At 54.7% G+C, this 19,668-nt stretch overlaps 6 protein-coding genes across 6 annotated transcripts; 3 read left to right on the top strand and 3 right to left on the bottom strand.

Moving 5' to 3' along the window:
- Positions 1-160: 160 nt before the first annotated feature.
- Positions 161-1,589, bottom strand: BDP55DRAFT_98945 (uncharacterized protein). The gene has a single exon (XM_060581352.1). It carries the CDS (start codon positions 1,271-1,273, stop codon positions 512-514), a length of 762 nt encoding a protein of 253 aa, XP_060430728.1. The 5' UTR covers positions 1,274-1,589; the 3' UTR covers positions 161-511.
- Positions 1,590-4,576: 2,987 nt separating this feature from the next.
- BDP55DRAFT_550174 (uncharacterized protein) lies at positions 4,577-5,629 on the top strand (the record flags this gene model as incomplete). The annotated part of the gene is made up of 1 exon (XM_060568994.1): positions 4,577-5,629. The coding sequence occupies one exon, from the start codon at positions 4,577-4,579 to the stop codon at positions 5,627-5,629; it is 1,053 nt and encodes a 350-aa protein (XP_060430727.1).
- Positions 5,630-6,833: 1,204 nt separating this feature from the next.
- Positions 6,834-10,698, bottom strand: BDP55DRAFT_630819 (filamentation protein; the record flags this gene model as incomplete). Its single annotated transcript, XM_060572203.1, has 4 exons — positions 6,834-7,472; positions 7,527-10,381; positions 10,450-10,570; positions 10,693-10,698. The coding sequence occupies 4 exons, from the start codon at positions 10,696-10,698 to the stop codon at positions 6,834-6,836; spliced, it is 3,621 nt and encodes a 1,206-aa protein (XP_060430726.1).
- A 748-nt stretch (positions 10,699-11,446) lies between these two features.
- BDP55DRAFT_549942 (rRNA processing/ribosome biogenesis-domain-containing protein) lies at positions 11,447-13,812 on the top strand (the record flags this gene model as incomplete). The annotated part of the gene is made up of 2 exons (XM_060568974.1): positions 11,447-11,779; positions 11,833-13,812. 2 exons carry the CDS (start codon positions 11,447-11,449, stop codon positions 13,810-13,812), a joined length of 2,313 nt encoding a protein of 770 aa, XP_060430725.1.
- A 398-nt stretch (positions 13,813-14,210) lies between these two features.
- On the bottom strand, positions 14,211-15,459 carry BDP55DRAFT_660552 (uncharacterized protein). The gene has a single exon (XM_060574642.1). It carries the CDS (start codon positions 15,200-15,202, stop codon positions 14,297-14,299), a length of 906 nt encoding a protein of 301 aa, XP_060430724.1. The 5' UTR covers positions 15,203-15,459; the 3' UTR covers positions 14,211-14,296.
- A 1,340-nt stretch (positions 15,460-16,799) lies between these two features.
- BDP55DRAFT_693040 (uncharacterized protein) lies at positions 16,800-19,282 on the top strand (the record flags this gene model as incomplete). Its single annotated transcript, XM_060577184.1, has 5 exons — positions 16,800-16,961; positions 17,038-17,823; positions 17,885-18,201; positions 18,261-18,662; positions 18,721-19,282. The coding sequence occupies 5 exons, from the start codon at positions 16,800-16,802 to the stop codon at positions 19,280-19,282; spliced, it is 2,229 nt and encodes a 742-aa protein (XP_060430723.1).
- Positions 19,283-19,668: the final 386 nt, after the last annotated feature.

The following is a 19,668-nucleotide window of genomic DNA, read 5'->3' as shown; positions in this document are numbered from 1 at the left end:
GAAGCAATCGGAGGCTGGAAAATCGGAAATTCTCTGGCTTGACTGAAAGTTGCTGGTTAGAGTCGCGTCATGTCGACCACGTGTTGAAACCGCCGAGACTGAATGCCAATATGGACTTGGTTTCGTGTTGTGGACGTGTTGTGGACAGACGGAACTCTTGGTAGTGATTCAGCTTTCCAAGGGCGTTGGCAAGGAATTCTCAGGGACTCGAGACTCGGCCGGTGCGGTCAGATTGGTCTTGGAGTTGAGGTGCAGTGCAGTAAGAAGCGGCAGCAGCAAGAGACAAGTGTCTTCGGTAGTCCCAAGGGAGAGAGATGCTCCGAGGGAAAGAAGAAAAACGAAAAACGAAATACAAGGGGTTCCGCGGGCCGCTCAATAGTCCAGAGATAGAGAGGACGGCGAAGTTTGTTAGATGACGAATCGCGTCTGCAGGCTGCGGAACGGCGCTTCACTGGTGGCAGTGGGTAAGTGCTGGTTCTGGACGAAAAGGTATGCACGGTAGGGTCGAATGTCACCGAGATCCCACTCGTTCTACTATGTGCAGGGTCCTGGAATGGAAGCCGGGAAAGAGGGGGAAAACCTGGCTTCGATCAACCGATCCCAATATCGATAGGCGGTCAACCGCCCGCTTGAAGGCTGGACTGGAAGCTTGCAGGCAAAAGTGAGAGCAGTGTAAGAGAGAGAGACGCTTGGCGGAAGATGTGGGAGGAAGTGGGGCCTGACTACTGCTGCGTATGGAATTGGAAGTCGAGGTCGAAGTTACCTTGCCGCCCTGCAGTCTGTACGGAGTATGTAGCCCCATCGTAGAGCTGGAACGGCACTCCCAAGTACTCTGTAGTGTGGAGGTCCCACCCTGTAACGCCCAGCACATGGGCGCAGGGAGACGATGGAAGGTGCGAGTGACGGGCAGGTACTCGGATGTACCTTTCTCTATCCGTACTTCGTACCTACTCCGTACGCAGCACACAGCAAGAGGTGTCCACTTTCCCATTTCCTTCCCTTCTTCTTTTGGTGCCGTCGGGGACGTGGTGGCATGCAGCCCGCAGGGAAGGGTTCCTCCCGCTAGCCCCACATTGCCCGGGTGCCTCCCTTCCATTTGCACTGGAAGCCACATCACCACCATCTGCCACACAATCTGGGAGACACACTGGACAGTTCCTTTCCTTTCCTTTCCTTTCCTCACTGCGGCGGCAGTCTGCCATTCGGTCTCGTCTTCCGGCCGAGATGCGATGCCGTCTCGAACAAAACAAGGTTCCAAGTGCATTACCGCCATCAACCCAACATCTTGTATCAAAAACTCGACTGCATCCCAGCAATGGCTTTCTTACCATCGAGGAGAGCTTCATCTCGTGTTGCACCCGTTCGCCAATCCTACCACCTATCGCCCAAACTCGTGCAGTGCTGGGAACCATCATTACTCGATCACATAACCTCCATCTTCAACGGAGTAGCGCACGGCTCTCGAACAACTCCAGACGATGTACAAACGCCTGCCCGTCAGTGACAAGATCATTTCCGAGCGCGCTGTCAGTCTTTGATTCCTTGCAAAGAACGGACGTGCCGTCGGCCAGCCCTGCAGTTGCCGACCAGATTGCGCACCATTATTTCCACGCTAATCCTAGGAAAAGGAACGCCATGGTCAGCACTGAGAAGTGAAGGCGACATTTCTCCTCCTCAAGAGAAGTGAATCTCTGCTTTTAATGAGTCGCCTCTACTCTGTACCAAGACTCATCTGCGCCCGCCCCGCCTGTCGCGCTCCTCGCGTGAGACAACGAGAATGCGACCGCACAAGACAACTGTGTCAGGTGGAATTTGAAAGCTGAACCTTGAAAAGACGAAGCCTATTTGATTCTCTTTGCTCCTTGCTTGGACGAGGCAAGCCGCAAAATCCAAGTAAGCCCTGAGTATGCTCAGCAGGGACCATGCACCGAGCCTTGCATTGGGCTGTGCCGCTACAGACTTGGGATGTTCGGGAAAGCCTCTTCCATGTTTGTGGGCAATACAATACTGCGTCCAGGCTGACGGGGCGTCCTTCTTCGTACATGCATGCGTGCGGCGAAGCAGCGGAAGGCAGCACAGTCGCTCGCTTATCCACGACCTCTCGTCCCTAGTCTCTCACAGACTGTCACTGGTCTCTGTCCGACTGTCGCGGATGTGAGCTCTGGTGAGGAACATGTTAATGGTGGCGCGTTAAGCTGACAGCCACCAGTATCATTGTGTCACGGCGCATCCGTACGAATACTGTACGCCGTTCCAACCTTCAACATGCTTTCGTCGCAGCAAAGTTTAAGTGGAAGTCAGTCGTCGTATCGATGCCTATCGAAAACTTGAGACATGGAGCTTGCGCGGTCTCCCTTGTGCGCCCTTGCATAATATCTCCGTGGCGAAGAAGACTTGAGATTAAATCGACGTGGCGCGGTTGAAGTCGAAAAAAGGCCATCACCACTTGCTGTGCGAGGCTCTTCCCTTGCGAGAGCTTACTTGGAAGAGGTGGTGAATTGGTAGTTATTGTTCAATGATCACCGATCCAAAGCCTGCCTGCGTGGTACGGTCTACGACGTGCCGACTACCGTCCCACTGGGCGCCTTGGGTCCAAACCCTGGTCTTTAATGCAGCCGGATTATGGGTGTCACGGCCGGCGATACCGAGAGACTGGCTCGGGGTGGTGATTGTTGGTTGCGCTGCACGAAATAGCTGGGCATGGTACCCCTCGGTTGGGGGTCGCTTTGTTTGGGGATGGGGAACTCTTGGCTGGGATGAGGCTGTAGATACCCTCGAGCTCGGTTCTTGAATCAGGGTATCCGTATCGTCATGGGACGAAAGTGCCCGGCTGTCTTGATTTCCTCTTGGATACGCAGTACAGTTTAGCCGCTCACTGTCGCTTCATTCTTGTGAGGGAAAGCTGACGCTGACCCACGACTCTCTGTGGCGCTTCGTATCCAAGTATCGTCCTCACTACACAGCATGCAGGTTAAAAGGGAGGGAGGCACGATGGTGGCGTGACGTTCCTCGTCCGTCCCTCCAGACTGCTTCTAAGTTCTTGGGATGGAGAAAAGAGGGATGTATCCGTACAGAGGGGGCCGTGGAAGACGGGGCGCCTGATGGTGTGGCCTGGAGACAGACAGACTGGACGATCAGGCTCGCTGATTACCTGCAAGGATTACCAGTCGCCATCGCCATCGCTATCGCACCCGACCATCGAATCGAACGTGCCCGTGGATGGTGGAGGTGAGAGAAGGAAAGGGTACTTGCAGGTACAGGTGCAGTACTTGACCCAAATTAGACACTGCAACAGTGGCTGGCTGCATTGCGCGGTTTGACAAGGGCTGGGCTACAGACGGCGACGTGGGCAGCAAGGGAAGACGGCAAGATTCATCGACGCGGCCACGGGGGGCATCATCCATGGGCCCATGGCTCCAATGTTGCTTTTGGAGACGCTTCGCCAATGGGAGCCCACTAGAACATCTCATTGGCTTCCCTTTGCTTGAAACTTCCACGACCAAGGGCCTGGCCTGTTGATTGGAATCCGCTGCCACATCTCTCTCGCTCGCGCTGGTCTCTTTTTTTCCCCGTCCGGCCCCGGGCTGGCGTGGACACCTGCCAAGGAAAGGGGGGAAAGGGTCCGGAGGAGTGGAGGGACGTGAATGAGCATGGAAGCAGCAGGCTAAGGAACTGCAAAGAGGAGCAGCCCTCGCCCTGGGAATTGAAGGCAAAGGCAAGGGACGTCCTGTCTTTTCATCAGATAATTCCATCTGTCTCTCATTGCGTCTTAGTCGCTGTCGAGGGAGGAGCTGCCAGTCTGCCACCACACCGTACCTTCCTCAGGATACCTAGTGGTGCATGTGCACATCGTACCTGCCCAAAGTTCCCCATCACTCCTTTCCTTCACCCTATCGTCTCTTCTTGTTTCCTCTCTCTCTCTCTCTCTTTCTCCACCAGTTCACTTTCTCAATTTCAACTCTTCTGTTGAACACATCCACCGAATTCATCATTCGGGCTACGACCAGTCGACCGATCGAGTAGCTCGTCTATTCGACAAGAGTCAGCTGTTGTCGTCGTCGTCACCAGCCGCAGGACCGGACATGCCTTAATTCCCCTGCAACGCTACCGACGCATCCACGCCATCAACACTTGCGTAATCTCTGTGGACCGGACGGATCTGCGACTCGCGAGTACGCCCGCTCTCGAAGCCGCTCCAGGCTCGAGTGGCCACTGCGACTGAAATCTCTCAGAGATCACCTTTCATTACTATTACTACGACTGTCTCCATCTTCACGCTCACCCAGGCCTTTTCTGCCATTTTTTGGCCTTCTCGTCCTAACAATGGCCTCGCTACCGCGGCCTGCTGTCAGCGGCGAGAAGACCATGTCAGACGTCTGGCAGCACACCAAGGCCCTGCTCCTCTCGGTTTGGGCCCTGACGAGCCGCCGCATGAGAGTCTTTGGGGCTTTCGTGCTCTTCCTGTTAGTCAATGACCCAGAAAATTCCAGCTTGATTTCCTCGTAATGTTGGCGAGTACTGACCGCATCGTGGCAGTGGTTTCTCGATATGGCTATCGTTGCCCACTCTCAAGACGATGACCGTACCGCAAATCTCCCTTGAATACGCACATTCACCCTACAACCATTCCAAAGTCGCCCTTCTCGTCGAGAACCGCGCCAACCCCATTCTTGCGCCATTGATGCTGCACTTCATCTCCGTCGTGCCTCCCGACTGGCGTTTCCGCTTCATGGGCTCTATTGAGTCCGTCAAGGCTATCAACTCGTCCGTTGCGATTCGTGAGCAAGTCGCTGCCGGCAAGCTCGACCTAACGTACATCCCTTCCAACATGAGCACGGCCGGTCAGGAGATGATCAGTCGATTCTTGACCAACCTTTGGCTGTACGAGACCGTCCTGCAGCCTGCTGAGTGGCTCCTCGTATTCCAGACCGACAGCATCCTCTGCGCCAACAGTAAGCAGAACATCAACGACTACCTCGAGTATGATTGGATTGGAGCCCCATGGAACCCTGGCGGCAGATGGGGCGGCAACGGTGGCCTCTCCATCCGTCGTGTCAGCGCCATGATCGATATCCTCCGAAATCAGAAGCGTGTTGACGGATCTGAACCTGAGGATGTCTGGCTTGCTGAGCGGCTCGCTCACCGACCCGGAAGTAAGGTCGCTAACGGCACTGTATCATTGACGTTCAGCGGCGAGATGCACGCCGGCGAAGGCACAAAGATCAACAAAGGAGGAGTCAACGCGACACTCGAGGCGGCTGAAAACGGTGAACTCGTCTCGGGCATTGATGATTACCGCGAGGGCTTTTATGAGCCCATGGGCTATCACACCGGTGGTAGCGGCATCTGGCTTCACAGCGCCATCTGGGGTACTCCAGCTCTACGAAGACACATTTGGGACTACTGTCCCGAGGTCAAGCTCACGCTAGCTATGGACGCAGCCAAGTACGTCCCCGGCAGTTGCAAGGCTAGCTGGAAGAGAGGTCTCGACGGTGTCGAGGAGTTTGAGACGGAAAGCAGCGGCGGAGAGAATGAAGAGGGTGCGACGGATTCACAATACCCATTTGGTAGCGAGACCATTGACGGAAAGGAGTACCCGAACCTGCCGCCTAGCCTGATGGCATGGTGATGGCTGACAAGCTGTCAAGAAGCCCTCTCGTCGCAGCATCAATGCAATGCGATGGATATGGGACGAAGTAACGGCGCCGCCGCAAAGTTTGTTACATTACAGGAACTTGGTAGGATAGGATTTGGCTTGGCGTTTGGAGGTCATCTTGGTCCTGCAGGGAAATGGAACCAGATACCTAGCTCAAGAAATGAGTCATGCAAGGCATAGGTCATCAACTTTGAACGACCGTTGAGACATTTGCATCCGTGCGGTGGACAGTTGAATTCTGATGTGTGCCACTGCTTCGATGCTCCTGACTGCAAAAGTCCTAGAGTCCCAGAAGAAATAGCCCGTAATTTACCACATCCCAAGAGTCAAGACGAGGCGTTCCCCGGCCTATACGGGAGCAAGTTAAGTCTGTCAAATGACCCCCACGTCTGAACCTTTGTGGGAGGGGCACTCTACTTGAATTATGAGAGGCGCAGTTTTTCAAACTTTCTTTTTGGAGGTACGATCCCTGCATGATGCAACTGCTCACCGTAATTAGACACACGACATTGTACACTACGGTAGGACTTCCGCCGGGAAAGAGATGGAGAAACGACAGATCATTGATTCATTACGGATATAATGGTACATCAAATGCGGTCTTGGGGAATACACGGATACTTCACCGAGTCCCGTCTTTTTTTTTTTTCACCTCGCCTCAAAAAGATATTTCACCCTACACATTATAAGCTTTGACTTTCCAGGGCTGCTGCTGAAGGAAGGACGCGGGGCCGTTATAAGGCGAGTTACATGAGAGAGAGTTCAGAGTGGCACGGCCCGCATGCTGCAGCCAGCGCCTCTGGAATGGACGATAATTAGGACACCGACATTTTGGGGCTTATGTGTTTCGTTGTGCTTTGTTTCTTATTTTATTGTTTGGGGGATTTTTGCTTGAACTGGCGGTGATTCATTGTTGGTTACCACAAAAACATATGTTTACCGCGCAGGAATGCGGTGGATGAACGGGGTCTGATTCACTAACATATCCAGAGAACCCACGGAAAACGGGGGCTGACAATCGAGACGAGGACGTTGGAAGCATGCGGAGAGAGATACCTTGGCGTTGTGCTACAGAACTCTTGGTTGGCGAATTCTTGCCAACACTGCAATAAACCAACGATAATGGAGCCATATTCAAAGGCCCAGGTCAGATAGAAAAGTATCATGTGATTATTACTTAGAGCACATAACCTCCGCTCCCAAGACACTGCCACTCGCGCACGCCAGTGCTCTCCTCCAGCTCGACGCACCACCACAGCACCTCCTTGGCCTTGTCCACCTGCCCGCTCTCCTCGTGCGCCCGGGCCAGCGCAAACCAGGCCTCTGCATTATTCCACGCGCTGCCGAGCTTCGTCAGGGAAGACAGGAGACCGTAAGCGCGGTCGCGGGCGGCGAGGCGGTCAATGGTCGGCACCGAGGTCGCCTTATACGGCGCAGGCAGCTTGTCGTCCGAGTCGGACCTCTCCACCGACTTGACTGACGAGGCCGTCGTTGCGGGCTGGTGACCGCTTGTCTTGCCGGCGGAGCCCGATCCCGACGCGCTGGAGCCTAGGCCCAGTGGTTCTGACGGGAGACCGTGTTGGGGGACGGCAATCTTGGGTAGGTTTGGCGGCGGAAGTGAGAGGCTGGAGATATTCTCTGGCACGCTGAGCGTGGGAATGGCCGGCGGCGGCAGTACTTTCTCACTGTAGATGTCAAGCAAAATGTCGGACAGGCCGACAATGGCTGCTGGATGGTCGGGGTAATGAGTGAGGGCCATCTCAAAGTCTGACCGGGCCAAGTATGGTGATCCCTTTGCCAAAGAAAGATAGCCGAGCTGTTAAAGTTATTAGTTGACTAGATTTCATATATAATGAGCACATGAACTTACCTCAGCCCACACGTCTCCTAGCAGCTCGTCGACGCCCTTCTTCTCGGCCCAGCTGTTACCCCTCATTGACAGAGAGCCGGTAGGATCCTTGGCTACTTCAGCCTCGAGTATTCCTACAAGCTTCTGTGCTTCCGAGATGGCTCCCTTGCTGTCCTCAAACATGTTGGCTCGACGGTAGAATCCAGCAATCATCAACCACACTTTGACTAGCAGCACAGCTCTTTGTCTTCGCTCCATATCCTGGGGGAAGTGAATCACCGGCAGAGGGTTTGATATGGTGTAGGTGCCACTAGCAGAGATTTCAGAGAAGTTTGTTGATCTTGATTTCTGGGAGGTATAAGACTCCAGGTGGTGGAGTGAGCGGCCCCGAGAAACAGAGGATGCTGTTGAAGCCTGACGGTTTCCCGTGAGAGGGAAGAACTCGGACTGTTGCAGCTCGTCGGCTGGGGTGAAGAACACCTCTCCGTCAACCACTGTCGGCCCGTGTGGATTGGTGCCTGCGCTACTGACACTCGCTGTCCTCTTGCGGGCGCCGCTGCTATCTCGCTTGCGCAAGCTGTGTCTTTTGCCCGATTCACTTCTCGATCGGCGCGTCAGACTGGAAAGACGCCGCGTTCGTGTCTCTGTTGGTGACCCATTCTCTTGCGTGACTTGTATTGTCGGGGCTGTAATGCTGGCTTGTGTCTGTGAGGTTTGTGGGCGGGAAGGCGTGACTGTTTTCTCCGTTTCGGCTATACTGGGCTGCCGCGTTCGTGTAGAGCCGAAGAAGCTGCCCTTTATACTCCTCAGTGTGCCAGCTGAGCTCTTTGGCACCTGCATTGTGTCAACAGCCTTGGGCGGCTGCAAAGTTGGCCTGGCTTCGAGGTTGCCGAATAGCCTTGTGAAGAGGGACAGCAGCTCTGGACAGGCGTTAACGGCGATGTCTGGTCCTTCAAGCAACTCTATGATGGCGATTTGTGTCATCTTGGCCTCGAGAACGCTCTCCTTTTCGGTGTCATCCATGTCGTCCACTACTCCCTTGCGTTCATTCGCAATCTTCTCGTCCTGAGCTTCGGCATCATTAAGGTGTTCACTCTTGAAGTGGATATCCTGTCTTCCGAACAGGACCGAGGGATCGCCAAACTGCTCGAAAGCTCCATCGCAAGCCTTGGCTGCCATGTTGTAATCCTGTCTCGCGCTTAACAAGAGTGCCAGGAGATGCCACAGTGGAATCAGAGAACGCTCCTGCCAGTACGCGCCGTGGTATAGATCTTGCTCTTCGTCGGCAGACTTGTTGGAAATGAGTGCTGTCTTGACAATATCAATCGCCGGAGTCAAATCTCGACGCTCAGCGAGTAATAGTCCAAGAGCAAAGAGACTGCGAACATCCCGGGTACGACCCAATTCCGGAGACAAGGATTTCCTTAGGCATCTGACCGCCTTTGTCTGAATCTCAGTTCGAGATGATGCATCGTACGTGGTTCTCGACCACTGGGCCTGGGAAAGACCGATTGCCTGCCAAGACAATGCAATCAGATGAGGCCGGATCTTTGGGTGAAGGGTAGTCGCCTCGTCCTCTTCCGGAACGGTGTTCTCGCTTTCGATGCCATTTCGTAGCTGCGGTAGCCTCGACAACCAATCCTCCAGCTCATTGCCAATAGCCCGAGCTTTATCAATGGCTTCTCTTCCACCATAGCGGCATAGCGCCAAGATGCATTGTGACATGGTTTCGAGGACAGTGCCATCATCGTCGAGGTTAGACTCCAAGTGGCCGGTTTTGTCCACCCTAGCCTTGCCGTGCCTAACAAGATCGAGGTACGAGTCAAACGCCTTGAAGGCCAGGTCAAACTCTGCCACTGCTAGGTGAACGGTGAAAAGACATCGGAGAATTGCGGTTGAGTGGTACGTCTTGGTCGCTGCGGCATACAGGGTGTCGAGAACACCTCTGCTGAGGCTTTCGCGACCACCCTGGCCCAGATCCTTCTCAGCCCAACCGCGGCCACAAAGAATAGACCAATTCCTTACGACAGCCTTGATAAAGGACTCGAATTCTTCTCTAGTCTCGTCGGCGCGGGGGAAGCTGGTTTCGCTGATGAGGAGCGCCTCATACGCGGCTTCGGTTTTCTTCAGCTCGACTCTCAGCTGGTTTCGCGTGGACGAAGCCTCGTTTATGACTTTACCAAGGAACCCAGTCGGGAATGGGATGTCAAGCTCGAGTATAGTCGACAAGGCCAAATAATACTCAAGCCAGACCTGTCGTCTCGGCACCGAGCCCCTATATCCATACCCCCCCGTGACCGGCCCTGTCATCGATTCCCAGTACCTAGCCCAAGATCGGAAACAGGCGACCGAGTTAGGATCTGCAAGTGACCTCTCGTTCGAACGGAGCGCATCGCTTTGAAGCACACAGTACTCGGTCAGAAACAGTTCAGACCAGACTTTGAATTGCTTGTGGGCGGTTCGGGGGCTCGAAGCCATGGATACGGATGGCAGTGCGGAATCGAAAACGGAGAGAGCCTCGTTCGTTCTTTGGGTACGAGAAAGGCAGTTCGCCTTGATGACGGCAGCCTTCAAAGCGCTGATGTTGGTCCATTCCGACTTGTCGGCGGTGCTCAACTCCTGCTCGATATTCTGAGGCAGCTTGAGGGCTGCCTCGTCGACCTCTCCAACCACCCAGTGCAGCAGTCCAGCGCAAACTTGAGCCTGGAATTTATCTTCCGGGTGGCTTGTTTCCCCATCTATCGCGGCCTGGAGCTTCGATTGAACGTTCGCGGCATCGAGATCCTTGGCAGACACAGAAGTCGAAGGCCGTCCAGCACCAGAGGGTTCGGTGGCTTTGGCAACGGCGCATTCGGTTTCGGCGGCCAATGTCAGACCTAGAGGGGACTCGGTGTCAGTAACGAGGGTACCGCGGCGTTTGCGTGTTTGTTTCGAGGCAACAGACAGGCTCGATCAGGCGCATGTTTCCTGATTTTGCGGACGAACTCGGGGACGGCGCTCCAATTGCCTTCGCAACGGGCATCGTCGAGGGCCTTGATGTAGTGGGCGGCCTTGTTCGGATCGGGCTGCAAAGAAGGAACAAGAGAAAACATTCGGTCAGCTCCAAGGTCTCGACGTCATTTGGGGTCAAAACCAGGGGATGTCTAGACAAAAACCCCTAGAGAATATGGGACAAGGAAGCACTCACAGCCATTTCGCGATACTGAAGCCTGTGCCAATGATGGAACGGAAGTGCAAACCAATCCTACTAGCAGCGCATTTGAATCCACAGCATTGTTTTGTTGAAGATATCCTAGGGGGGAAGGGGGGTTGGCGATGTTCGGTACCCAAGAATGGCTTAATTAGGAGAAGGCACGTTGCGTAAGTGATTGGAGCGACGCGATGGACACGCCCGCTTGTTTGGCAGTGCTACGGATGTTGCTGCCACCAAAGCCCCAGGAAATCAAGCTAGGTACTTCGTACGTCGACCGGCAGAAAAGTGCTGGCTACAGCATAAGCTTGTGAACAGGAGAGCAGCATAGCACCAGCGCCACTATTGAAGACCAGTGGAGAGTCCCTTAATTGACATTTGCTCTGGGAAGCACGGGCCAGTCGGCCACCGGGCGGTGACCAGTCTCCAGGTGAGGCCAGGCACCTTCGTGCCTGCCAGGATGTGGCATCTGAAGATTGGACTTGACCAAAGCAGTTCGTACCCTGCAGGGGATATGGTAGTGGATCCCTGATATCCAATCAGAATCAACATTGCTCGTCGCTGGGGAGGGTTCAATCGATACGTACCTTCACTTACAGGAAAAAGTTTCATTCAGCATCAACGGCAGGTGAATTCCTTGGCTGTGATCCGAGATATTGTCAGTTCCCTCTCACTACGGTGCCCAAATCACAAAGGAAGGTTCTCAATTGGTTTCTCATCTTGTATCTTTCCATCCGAGCTACACAGCAAAATGTCTCATTCTCTCCCCCCGGATCTGAAGGTCCTCTGCCGCAAGTTGACATCGACACCTCCGGCTCAACTTCCTCACTCAATCCCGGCCTTCATCAACCACATCCTTCGCTGCAAAGATGTCCTGTCTGCGCCACATGACCCCAAAACCTCACTTGAGGTCTCAAGTTTGGTTCATAAGCTGAGGACCATAATCACGACTCTGCTCAATGGCAAAAGTGCCATGGGCCGCTTCACCGGCGCGACTCTCGTCAAGGCTGTCGTTGATGTAGGCGGCTGGGAGTGCCTCAAGGAGTCCGGCAACTGGGTTAGAGGTCTTTTGGGGATGCTTCAGGTACGCAATCTTATGGTTCTCTGTTCAACTTGGGTACTGACACTGCATTGCAGAAGAACGACCCATTCCCGGTAAAGGAGATTGCCATTGTTACCCTTGTGCGCATCTACAGTCTCATCCAGAGCTACCAAACTCTCACAAGAGAAATCGCCACACCGACGATTCCCACTTTCTTCAACGCATGTCTGCAGATGATCAAGCTTCCAAGCGCAGGGCAGCACCTCAAGACGCCGCTCGCTGTCGTGGAGACTGTCCTGGACGCTTTCTCCGCCATGATTCCCCTTTACCCGACGACTTGCCGCCCCTTTAACGGCCAAATCAGGACTGCCATCAAGCCTTACTTGGCGCCTACCTCCTCCGATGGGTCTACGATTCCTCAGTCTCTCCGCCGGGCAAGCAGACATCTGGCCATCTCTCTGCCATTCACCACTGCAGGCAAGACGGGACCTAGTGACGACTGGGTCAAGCTGGTCGACGAGCTACGCAAGGACTTTCACTTTACCGCTGACCATGTTTTCCGTGCCGTACAGGAATCTTGGGAAGCTTCGGCGCCGTACACCCGCTCCAAGGCGGACTTTGATATCCCGCCGCAGGGTCTGAAGACGGGGGATCAGCTCCCTAGCTGGTCCGGAATCTCTGCTGGCCGCGACAGACTCGTCGGCCTGCTCCAATACATGACAGACGCCCTCCGCTACTTGACCAAGACTCCCGTAACAATCCCGGTTGCGGCTCTCATGGATGTAGTATCGCGCGTCTCGTTGATCAGCCGCCATTCCAGGTCGCAATCATGGGATCAGGCGCTCGAGACCCAGGCCGCCGTCGGTAGAGAGGAAAAGGAGGAGCTGTGGTCCGCAATGCCCGACATTCACGTCGCCGCCCTGGACTTGCTTTTGGTCCTGGTGCAGAGGTTGGAGCACAACGCTCTCTCGACAATCCCAGAGATCCACGACAGCATGCTCCTCGTCTTCCGCTCCGGCATTGACATCCCCGCCGTCCGCGCCGCAACATACAAGCTCCTCGACGAGACCCTCCCCATCGCCGGCCCCGGCCTGCAAAAGCTCACAGTCGAGACCCTCGGCATCGTCTCCCTCGCCTGCTGCAGAGACATCCAGCAAGAATCAGGCACCATTCAAAATGAAAAGCCGGCAGCCAACAAAAAGACCGCAGCCGAGAATAAGAAGAACAACATCGCCGCCAACGCAGACCTCTTCCTCCCCACGCAAACCAATACCGCAGACGCCACCACCTCGTCCTCGAGACAAACCCTCATCGCAAACGAGCACCTCGCCGCCGCTGACGCCCTCCTCGCCAGCCTGCTCTCCTACCTGCCCCAACAACACCTCAAGCCGGGCCTCCGCGGCCTCCTCGACCAGACGGCCATCCTGTCGCGCAACAAGGCCGCCATGCTCGCCAGCGTCTTGAACCCGTACACCAACCAGGGCGGTGCCATATTCCCCAGCATCCTGCCCTACCTTGCGCAGCAGTACCCCGGCGACCAGGGCGTCGAGATCCTCCGTTCCAACATCCGCACCTCCCCAACGCAACCCGCCCCGGACGCGCTCGAGGGCATCACCGCCACGCTTGAGGAGCTCGAGGCCGAAGAGGAGGCTAAGGACGCCGAGGACGAGGAGATCCTCGCCGAGATCCAGGTCGCGGGTGACGCGCAGGACGCGGAGATGAAGGATGCGGAAGCCGCCACCACCGGGGGCACCATTGTCGTCGCCGGTGACGAGGACGGTGATATCGTCACGTCCAACAAGACCGAGGTCGTCAACCCCTTTGCCGTCACCTCGGCGCAGAAGCGCAAGCTCCAGGACGAGAGCGCGGGCACGGCGAGCCCGCCTAAGAGACAGAGCGTGGAGAGGAAGGAGGTTGAAAAGACAATTGTGGCTGCTGCTGCTGCTGCGGCGGCGCCGGAACCAGTCGCCGCCAAGCCGGCCGAGGAAGCGGATGACGACAGCGACGATGAAAGCGTTCACCTCAACATGGACCTTGACGATGATGAAGAGGAAGAGGAGGAGGATGACGAGTGAGAGAAGACAAGAAGCAAGAAAAGGATTCATACTGTTGTCATTTAGGTGGACATAATACCCCCCCGCCCAACTGGAGTCGAGATTCCCCGGGCGAACGGAAAAAAAAAAAGTTTGAGTGATCTGGGTATTTGATTTATTTCGATTTGCTATAGAGCAAGTCGATGCCGTATTTGTACATGATACTGTGGTGAATAATCCAGTATCCAAGGCCGTTGCGGCCGACTTATTCTGTAAAGTCTTTGTATGAAGTGTATAGTTAACCACACCCCGTGACAGGCCGGGGATGTGATGATTTCCATCTTTCCCGCCAATGATGGATGGCCCCTTCTTTCAAAACGCCGCCGTATGAAGGATATCCATCCCTCCTCCCCTTTGCCGTCGCGAGCCGCGACGGCGACCCAATTTTGTGAACTGAAAAAAACTTCGGACCAAGAAGTCCAGAGAAGAAACGAATGCCGCATACTGTACCCCCATGGTCCATGCCTCAATCCCGCAACCAAGCCCTCCGCTTCTCCTCCTTCTTCGCCCTCCGCTTCTCCTTGAACTGCTTGAGCTCAGACTTGCTCGGCTTCTTGCCGCTGCGCTCCGCCTTGAGACTCCTTCCGTTGTGCGAGTTGGCCGCGGCGTCGACGTCGAAAAAGGCATTCATCTGTCGCCGGCTCTTGGCCTCGTCCGTGTGGCGGTCCGGGCCGTCGTCCAGCGCCTGGAACTGGCCGGTGAAGCGGTTGAACTGCGCCATGGCGCCGTACTCGCCGGCGTTGGCAGCTGCAGAGGACGCATTCTGAGTTGTGTCGTCTTCGTTGGCTGCGCTGCCCTTTGCGTACCACGCGTTTGGGTCGTAGTCGCCGTGGATGGCGGGGTTGTAGCCGCCGGCTGGGGGCGCGTCGTTCTTGGGGAGGGGAGGGGGGCCTGAGGGTATTGTGGTCGCGGAGGCGGTTGTGCCTGGTGCTGATGCTGCTGATGCTGCTGCTGGTACTGCTACGCGGGGGTTATCCCATTGCGACGCGCCGGTGAAGCGGTTGTAGAAGAAGTATGCCTGGGAAGTCGGATCCCACTGGAAATCCCATCCGTCGTCTTGTGTTGCTGGAGGAGCGCCTGCGGGCAGGGGCGGCGCTTCATTGGGGAGGGGTGGCGCATCGGTGGAAGAGGTATTATGGTTGTCGCGAGTATCGGAAGGTGCGGGAGAGCCAATCGAGCTGGCTTCGCCGGACTCTGGGGAGCTTGAGTCTCGTTTTGAGTTGTCATCGTTGTCGCCATTGGGTGACGTCGATTTCGATTCGTTCTCGGTAGGCTCTGGCTCTTGCTTGATGTCAGAAGCAGCATCGGCTGGGCTGCTTTGTCCCGGCTCAGCCTTGCATGGGGAGGCGGTTTGCGGAGAGTCTGACGCCATGGTTTCAAAGTCGGAATGCAGGGTTTAATGAAGTGGTGTGAGTTGAGTAGGTAGGTTTGTCTTGTCGCGCGTGTGTGTGCGCGTGGGTGATTTGAGAGTTGCCTTGTCACCGGGTAATGATAATGTGTCGGCCCAGCAGGAGCTTCATCTCTTGAACCGGGAAGAATGTGGAATTTTGAACCACGTTTTGGGTGGTGCTGGAGGAGCAAAGAAAGAGAAGTTAGAAAACGGACGGTTAGAGTCGCAGGTTTGACAGTGCTCAGAAGAGAACAGTGCAGTGCAGTGCAGTGTCCCCACTGAAATGTGGGTAGAGAGACAAGGAAGATGCAAAATGACGGCGATTGACAAGGCAGGTAGGTGAGTGGGTGGGAAAAGTGACCTGCGCCCGGGGTATCCGTGGTCACACTGTGATCGTCACTGGTCTAAGGCTGGCTGACCAAGTCAGAACACTGTGTGGGGGTTTGTTTGCTTCTTCAACCGGAAGCCCCCGCCCAGAATGGAAGCGTTCCTGCCATGGAAAGTCATGAAGTGTACGGAGTAGGTACCTAGGTAGTGAAAGGTACGTACTCCAATGACCACTACCTTCCGCCGCTGCACTGAAGAGGAGGAGGAGGAGTCTCTGAGCCTTTTGGTGACCCGACGGGAGAGGAGGCCCAAAAGATTGGGGACAACTACAAGTGCAGGGCAGGGCAGGGCAGGCGCAATTGGATCAAAAACGACGGGAAGTGGCTTCTGCGGTGCTGCAGCAGGCTCGCAGCACGTTGAGATATCCCCAGTTAAATAGGCCCTTCCAGACCTTCTCACTGGACGGCAGATTGAACAACGGAGGCAGATCCGGACCACGATTCGGTTTGATTACCCTAGCTTGTCGGAACGGAAGAGAAGGAGGAGGAGTACGCAGTACGCAGTACGCAGTAGAGAGCAGTTTGCAAAATACATGACTCTGCATTTCTCGTGGCCTCTTGTTTACTCTATTCTCTCTTTCTTTGCGCCGCCTTTTCTCTTCCCTCCTCTTTGGCCCTAGCCTCCCACCCTCATCGACCTATCCGAACCGTTGTTTCCTCTTCCCTTCTTCCCAAAAAGAGCGAGAGAGAGGTCTCTGCAGCTTGGCCAACCTGCCTCAGCTCCTTCGAATACCTGCATGCCATTCATCTCACCGCATTGGGAGCCAGCCTGCCTTTCGCACCCTCATCACTATTCCAGCCAACATCGACAACCCTCACTGGGCGCCGCATCGATCTGTCGTTGGAACCGAGAGCCAATGTCGACTCTCTCCGCAAGCCATCCCCTTCACGTGTTGCCTTGCTCTCCCCATTGGGACGATTATTTGCTCTCTGCTTGCCGTTCAACAGCTTCTCCATCGGTTATTATGCTGCCTCTGCCTCTCGTCTGTATGCCGAATACCCCTCACTTTTCTTTCGTCGCGAGCGGTCAGTCTCGTTATACGGCCTTGGACCATACGGCCTTCCCATGACCTCCCCGTCTCTCTACAACATACAATCTACGACAAAAGCTCTTCGCAAGGTCCCGACTTCGAGTCTAGGTAGCTTCTCATCACACCAGTCCGGCCGCACTAGCTGCGAGGCCGTTGGCGGTCATGTCTGACCAGGCCAAGCCCCAGCCGTTGCGGCCTCTGCTCCCGGCACCGAAAGCCTCACAACCGCCTCCACCACGTTTACTTCCAGCCCAGTCGTCGATCAAGAAACGTTTACCGAGTACCAAGGTTGCTTGTAACGCTTGTCGGTCCAAGAAGAAAGCAGTAAGCACATCTCTATTATCTTGGTGCCAGTGCTGGTCCTCATCACTCGTTGAACGTGCTGACATGCTTGCTCAAGTGTGACGGCAAACGCCCTTCATGTAAAGCGTGCACAGAGCTCAAGACACAATGTGTCTATATCAGCGCTAATGAGACAGAGACGGCCGCTATGGCTCTGAAAAGAGAGAACCAAATGCTTCGAGACATGTTGAGCCAACTCACGGCAATGCCGGATGATGTTGCCCATCAGACTTTGAAGAAGCTCAAGTTCGCCGTCGACCCTTACGCTGCTCTTCGCGCGATAAGGCCGTCGGGGCCAAAGGACGCCCGGGAGGTACTGCCTCATATCTCGTCCAATATCGAGTTTGAACTCACGAGACGCCATCCTATTTTGTACCCTCAGACTAGAAGATTTGGTCGTCTCGAAATGCCCGAGAGTGTCGACTCTAGGCCTTCCAAAGTAGCTCGGGTCGAGGACGCATCCGAGGAGGGCTCGATTCTCGAGGACCGCCAAGCACCAGAATACCCTACTGTCGCTGAAGTCCTGGAAGATAGTCCTTCTACAGCCTCTCCGAAGCCCTCTCGAGCATTTGACTCGGCCTTCTTTGTTCCACCAATGGGACCTATTCCTCCACCGACGCCGCGCATTCGTAACGAGCCTCGCTTGAGAGATCTGAACATTGCCTTTTGGACCGTAGTGCCCATCAGTAATCAGGATGCAGCAGAAGTCATCTCCCTGTATCTGGAAACAGACCATCCGATATTAGGCTTGTTCGATGTAGATTTATTCCTCAACGACTTGGTCTACGGGGAAGTTCGATACTGTTCCTCACTGCTCGTCAATGCTCTGCTTGCTTTCGCTTGTGTTAGTCCTTCCCGACCCCCCGACCCTTTTCAAGAATCATGTTATTGATTGTTTCGACTAGCAAGCGTATGCGGCAAAGCAACCTGAAGCGTCTCGATGGAGCCAGGAGCTGGAAGACGAGTCGAACAAGCTCTGGCATGCGCATAACGATGATACCCTACCTACCATTGCAGCTTTGGCTTTCTTGATTCAGTCTAGCGGCTGTAATGGTAATGGTGAACTCAATGTGAAGTTTATCAAAGATACAGCAGCTATGGCGAAGCGTCTCAAGCTCTTTGGCTGCCCCGACGCATATACCTTTGTAGACCTAAATCGCCTGTCAGAACCACAGGCTAGGGCAACTGCTCAAGTAGCATGGGGGGTATTCAATACTCTGAGGCAAGGCCATACCATGAGGTCATTCTTCTTTCAAGAAACACATCTGACGAGTAGTGTAGTATGACAGCTCAGTTTTGTCTACCAGCGACTACCGAGTATCCTCCAACTCTTCCCATGCCAGGTAAAGCCAGACTAGGGAACCCAGCACTCGGGTCCGAGCACAAGCGTAGCAGCAGCGCGAATAGCACAGCGCCCTCGTCTGACTCGGATGCTCGATCCCAGTCTCGAAATCGCACCAAGAGAGGGCGATCTCCTGCAACATCAGACACTTTCGCTGCCTTTTGCGAGTTATGGGTCATTTCCTCTCAAATCACTTGGGTTTATCAGCACGAGACCAGCCCGGGTCATTCATCCCAAGCCTTTGCGCTGGAGAAGTACAGCAAACTGCTGTCTTGGGCAGACAACTTGGCTGAGAGTATGGAACGAGACGAGCACAGCCCATCTCATGTGCTTGCCTGCCAGTAAGTTTACCTTGTTTGTTTTGTTAGTGTACGGTGTGCGAACTAATAACCCTCACAGCATGTGGTTCCACGGGACTGTGCTCTACCTCCTCAGGCCGTTCATCCCAAGCGACAAACAGCATGGCTTCAAGTTCTGGTCACCGTCAGCCGACCAGATACCCGCCTTTTTCGCGGCATCCGTCGAGCAGCTCAAAGACCTCGTCGAGGTGTACGCGCTGTACCCAGAATCGACGTACAGCATCTTCGGGCACACTGCCCTCATCCATGTAGCCAACGCCGTAGCTAGCGACATAACGAATCCAGAGTGGCGACCCTACTTTCTCAGCTGCATCCGCGCCTACCAGGCCCTGTACAGCTCCTTTACCGTTGCCGAAGTGATCGCCGGGGGCCTTCTTTCTATGGTTGTCAGGAAAGGGGGCATGGACATGACGGAAGCCCTGGGGCTGCTGCAAGACCTCAGAGCACGCAAGGGGCCCAAGGCAGGCGGCCGGGCGACTGGGATGTTTGTGACTGATCTTGATCTTGCCGTGACGGACCGCGAGGCGGCAAGGGTTGACCGCTTGATTGAGAACTTTGAAGAGATGACTATCTTGGATGAGTTTACTCAAGGTGTCATTTGAGGTGTAGGATGAGGGGTTTCCTTGCTACCATTTCTATCGCCAGGTGATGCGTATTCGGTGCAAAGTCCTAGGGAAAGGACCGGCTCCGTTTGATGATTTGTATTTCCACGACGCACATGCTACAATGAGCAGCCATCAAGATTCTATATTTCTTCCACGATTTAGGTGTAATATGCAATACACGGCGGCCATAACCCGCAGAAGCTCGTTCATCATCCAAGTCATTTTTGCTTGACATCGTCGCTCCTCATAAATACCCTGACGCATTTGGATCTTATTGGCGTAGGGAAGTCGAATGGACTAGGTACCTTGGTCTTATGATGAGCAACTAGATCTGAGAGGATTTAGAGTCACCGAATCTAGTTCTTAGCGTCCACATGCCTCAG

Source organism: Colletotrichum godetiae, assembly GCF_030913485.1.
Source record: "Colletotrichum godetiae strain CBS 193.32 chromosome Unknown BDP55scaffold_16, whole genome shotgun sequence".
Classification (NCBI taxonomy): Eukaryota; Fungi; Ascomycota; class Sordariomycetes; order Glomerellales; family Glomerellaceae; genus Colletotrichum; species Colletotrichum godetiae.
This window is presented reverse-complemented; position numbering and strand designations above follow the sequence as displayed.